The 5338-nt window shown below is 39.1% G+C and overlaps 1 protein-coding gene across 1 annotated transcript; it reads right to left on the bottom strand.

Annotated features, from left to right (window-relative positions):
* Nucleotides 1-1433: 1433 nt before the first annotated feature.
* On the bottom strand, nucleotides 1434-2929 carry LOC125482718 (CAD protein-like). The gene is made up of 3 exons (XM_048594848.1): nucleotides 2882-2929; nucleotides 2445-2528; nucleotides 1434-1713 (listed from the first exon to the last, which is right to left on the bottom strand). Exons 1-3 carry the CDS (start codon nucleotides 2906-2908, stop codon nucleotides 1501-1503), a joined length of 324 nt encoding a protein of 107 aa, XP_048450805.1. The 5' UTR covers nucleotides 2909-2929; the 3' UTR covers nucleotides 1434-1500.
* Nucleotides 2930-5338: the final 2409 nt, after the last annotated feature.

Genomic DNA, 5338 nt, shown 5'->3' with positions numbered 1-5338 from the left:
TAGTAGACTCGCCAACTTTAAGGGCATTTAAATGGTCATTGGATAAACATATGGATGATAATGGAATAGTTTAGGTTAGATGGGCTTCAGATTGGTTTCACAGGTCGGCGCAACATCGAGGGCCGAAGGGCCTGTACTGCGCTGTAATGTTCTATGTTCTATGTATCATTTAACAGAGCATGACTGACACTATTTGGGAGCAAGTAAAATACATAATTCTTTGAATCAAAAGGGACACTTGAAGTGTTTGGATTTTAAAAATGATTTGATAAATCACATAAAAATGATTACTCAAGCAAACAGTCAATTTCATTCCAAATGTTACAAGATGCCAACTTTAGATTGAAAGCAAAGGCTAAAAAGTGTTAGCTGAAGAGTTATTGCTCCAGATTGGATTTCATACTTAGCAATCAGGGAAGAAAATGAAACTACCAAAACTTTGATTTTTTTTGAAAAAAAAAGTCTTTCAATTAATTACTTTTTTTATACTTTTATGTTTGTTTTTCAAAAGTTAAAAAACCTCAGGTTTCTAACAACATACTAAGAAAAGCAATAATCATGGAACATCACTATTGTACTAACCATGATCACTGCATGACAATTATTGAGTCAATGAATGAAAATATTTATCAGAAGTTTAATCTTCTTGGAGGCAGATTATGGCTAAAATTATCATTCAGTGACCGAACACAATGACATAACCACACATCTGAACAGTTAGTCTGTTAAAAAGCACCAGTTCACACAAAACAAGCATTTGATAGACTACCGAAATGATGCCGAGTTACAAATTGTCTGAGACAGCATTCAGACAGACTCACCATGCAAAAAAAAAATTAGGAGCTCAAAACATTTAGATTGAGGGCAATAGCTGGTCATTGTATAAAACGTGCTTTAAAAATCTGTTATAGTTAGTTCTTATAGATTTATTAAGGGGCATGCTCAGAAATTACTAGAATTGCTGCCAACACTGGCATAAATCATCCCATTCTGTTTGCATGAGTGCTTCATTTTTAAAAAAAAATGTGAAGTGAAGGCTAACTTGACAAATAGCAAACAACATAGTAAAATGTGCTACTTGCAAAATATGCAATATAAATAGTGATATGAAAGCCATCAATTTGTACATTTTTAAGAAAAGTAAAATAAATGTAATACAACAACACACTTAAGTTGGGAAAATGAACTTAAGTACAAAAGCAAATATGGAGTTAATATATCTATCTGCATAAATATGCATATAATTTATTTTAAAGGCAAAAATAGAAATTGTTGAAAAACTTCAGCAGTCTGGCAGGATCTGTGGAGAAAAATCAGAGTTAACTTTTTGGGTCGAGTGATGTTTCTCTCCACAGATCCTGCCAGACCGGCTGAGCTTTTCCAGCAATTTCTATTTTTGTCTCTGATTTATAGCATTCACAGTACTTTTGGTTTTTAATTTAGAACAAAAAAAAATCAAGCCATCTATTGTTGTTACAGACCAATGCACCAACAATTGATTCAAAGCTGAACTGCAGATGATGATGTTAAATCACATCCAAAGAGCAAAGAAAATGTACCATTTGGAAGTCCAGGGTCAGAAGAGCGATGGATTCTCGGAGGAAGATGGAACCTAGCATCCATTGCGGGACCACCACTTGCCAACCTTCGAGGGCTTGGTGCTCTAGTTCGGACTGTTTCAGTTTGAGTAGGATGTTTTGAATGCTCTGGAGTCTTAAAAGTAAGAGTAGCTTAAGCATTTAAATTATAAGGCCATAAGACCATAAGTAATTGTAACAGGAGTAGGCCATTCAGCCCCTCAAGCCTGTTTCATAATTCAGCAGGATCAGATATTCTTCATATCCACTTGCCTGCATTTCTCCCCAAACGATTAATAATTTATCTATCACAGCCATAAATATACAAGGACTTTGCAGCAAGGAGTTCTAAAATCTCTAATCCTCATGGAAGAAATTCCGCCTCATCTCAGTCTCAAATCGACGCTCCTTTATCTGAGATTATACCTTCTGGTCGGAGACTCTCCTGTGAGGGAAATATCCTCTCAGCATTTACACTGTCAAGCCTCATAAGAATCCTTGCTATAATTTTGGGAGTGGGGGAGTGTAGAGTGCTGGGGGAAGAAGAGATATCGATAGTTCAGATTAAGTGATCATGTGAGAATGGCAGAATAATTGTGTGTCTAACTGCCAGACTTGAAAGAACAGACAGCCCCACTCTCTGTTGGGGTGGGGGGTCATCTCACCTGCCTCCCACATTCAAAGGATCATTCTCCACCATTTCAGACAACACCACCGCCAAACACATATTGACAAACAGCTGTCCACTGAGCATCATACCAGAAATTCTCAAAAGCTACACTCATAAATGACACTTTAAATTTTCATTGTTTTAGAAAAAAAAAGTGTTAATTATCACAGCAGACTGCATTGGTATTGAAGTCTTACTTTTACTGTAGTTAATGCTGGCGGCAATGGGACACCCATAGGCCAAGCTCTCACATCTTGTCCATAACCAGGAGGAACCAATACCTGTAATCACAGATTAGAATCCAGTATGTTTTCACACTATGGATTTTTGCTCTAGAAGTGAATAAGAAAATGTACTTACAATAATTGGAAGGTAAAGCTTAAGTGACTCAACATGTAGAAATAAAATCATAACAGTGGGTATTAAAACACTACTGAAATGAAGGCGGCTTTATCTCTTGTAATTATTTTCAATTTCAATGAAACAGGAAATAACCCAAAGTACTTGTAGCCAAGAAATCCATATCTCTCATTGTACAGGTCACATATTACCTTTGCAATGCCAATCATGCTCACCTTTCCTCATCCCTCTCTAGATAATTTTAATGAATCTGTTCAATCATGTTATGACATACCTTGGAGCAGGTGGGACTTGAATCCATCTTTACTGTCCACTATGCTACCAATTTTGGTGTCATCCGTAAACCTGCTAACCATGCCTTCTATTTTCTCACCCAAATCATTTATCTAAATGACAAACAGAAGTGGACCCAGCACCAAACCCTGTGGAACACCGCTGGTCATAGGCCTCCAGTCCGAAAAACCGCCTTGCCAAAGTCTGCGGCAGAAACTAAACAGCTGATAATTATAATGGAAGGGAAATTTAATTAAGTGCCTGTTATCTTTTGTTAATTCAATTCTATCTAATCCTGAGTAGGGCTCTTGTTGTGCAATGGTGGTGTCCCTACCTCTGGACTACCATCTCAAGTCCCATCTGCTCCAGGGGTGTGTAATAACATCTCTGGACAGATTGATTACAAAAGCTCTCTCTAATTCTGAGTGGCAGACATGTCTGGAATCAAGATTAGAGTCAAAAGCATGGGCAATAGAACCACAATATGGAAAGGAATAGTTCACATCACAAATAAGAAGAAAAATAAACAGCTGTCACATAACTTTTTTCTGAGCCTGGCAGCTGGTTCAAATGAGCAGGGGCTAAACTCGAGCTGACTTTTTTAAAATTAAAAAAAAAGATCTGTGAGCCAAGCTAAAAAGCAACAGGAGAAAACAAAAAGCAAAAACTTGTATTATGTTGTCCCTTTACCAAATATACTATGGTGCTTCACAGGATCATTACACAAGTAAATTTGTGCCAAGTTTTGCCAAGGCGCTATTTGGAAAAATGACCAAGATCATAGTCAATGAGACTGCCCTGAAACGAGGAACGTGAAGCATACAGGGCGTAGGGAGGGTATTTCAGAGTTCAATGCCTTAGAATTTGAAGATATAGCCATTGAAAAAGGAGCAATTAAAATGCATGAATGTTCAAGTGGCTAGAATTGGATGAGTCCAGATATTTGAGAGGATTGTAGAACTAGAGAAGATCAGATCTGGAAGGACCAAAGCCCTAGAAAGATCCAAAAACATGATTGAGAACTGGGACCAAAAACAGAAATTGCTGCAGAAACTCGGGTGGTGTGGCAGCATCTGTTGGCAGAAAGCAGAGTTAACGTTTCGAGTCCAGTGACTCTTCATCACAATTGGTAGCTAGTGTTAGACAGCAAAGAGAGGAGTGATGGATGAATGGGAGTTAGTACAAAAGTTAGAACAAAAGCAGCAGTGTTTTAGGTGAACTCAAGCAGGATAAAATGTGAAAGGCCGGTCAGGGAGGCACTGGAATAATTAGGTCTAGAGGTAATCTAGACATGAATGATAGTTTCAGCAGTAGGCAGAGGCAGCGTCTGCAACAGGCAAGCTTCACTGGATATATCACAAGTAAATCTTGGTTCACATTTGACCTCAAGATAATGAACAGAAAGGTTTATCATCCGACAATTGCCAGGCTCAGGGATGTAATCAGCTAGGGAATAAAATTTGGAGCATAGACCATAACGAATAGTTTCTGTCATTCCAAAAGCTAGCTAAGAACTTTTCTGATGAAGGGTCTAGGCCCGAAACGTCAGCCTCTCTGCTCCTATGATGCTGCTTGGCCTGCTGTGTTCATCCAGCGCTGCACCTTGTTGTCTCGGATTCTCCAGCATCTGCAGTTCCTACTATCTCTAAGAACTTTTCTGCTCATCCAGTATGGCTTGGTGGATAAGCAGTTTGACAATTTAGTGATAATAGAGAGTTGATAGGGGTGCTGGAGTGGTAGCGTTTGGTGTCACCAGCAGCCATGACAAAATAAAGGCAGTGTTTTGGGATAATATCACCAATGACAGCATGTAGACAAATAGGTAGGGGCAAATGTCCAAGGATAAACTCTTGGGGGACTTATAGTAACACAATGTGGGTGTAGGAATGGAAGATTGTTGTAAAATACTGCAGACAGGAAAAGGACAAGGAGTGATCGTTTATCTTTGGGAAAGTCACAGAGGATGTCAGTTGTGACTGGTATGAGCAATTTCTGTACTGTGGCAAAAATTCAATTGGAGGAATTCAAACATGATGTTCCAGGGAAGATAGGAACGGATTCGGAAGGTAATAACCATATTCAAAGGACTTGGGAGGGAAAAAGGAATTTGAAGATGTGATGACAGTTGGAAGGACAGTAGGGTTAAAAGGACTTTTCTTTTTAAAACAAGAATATTGGCAGTTTTAGATCAAGGGACGTATGAAGAGAGAGAACCATTAAAACAATATCACTTCAGAGAGAAGCCAGGAAGGAAAACTGCGTCGGAGATAGTAGGAACTGCAGATGCTGGAGAATCCGAGACAACAAGGTGCAGGGCTGGATGAACACAGCAGGCCAAGCAGCATCATAGGAGCAGAGAGGCTGACGTTTCGGGCCTAGACCCTTCATCAGAAAAGGGGGAGGGGAAGGGGGTTTTGAAATAAATAGGGAGAGAGTGGGAGGCGGATAGAAGAGGGAT

Source organism: Rhincodon typus, unplaced genomic scaffold (genome assembly GCF_021869965.1).
Source record: "Rhincodon typus isolate 14 unplaced genomic scaffold, sRhiTyp1.1 hic_rhity00015770, whole genome shotgun sequence".
NCBI classification, from domain to species: domain Eukaryota; kingdom Metazoa; phylum Chordata; class Chondrichthyes; order Orectolobiformes; family Rhincodontidae; genus Rhincodon; species Rhincodon typus.
Note: the sequence above shows the minus strand (reverse complement) of the source record. Positions and strands in the feature narration are given on the sequence as shown.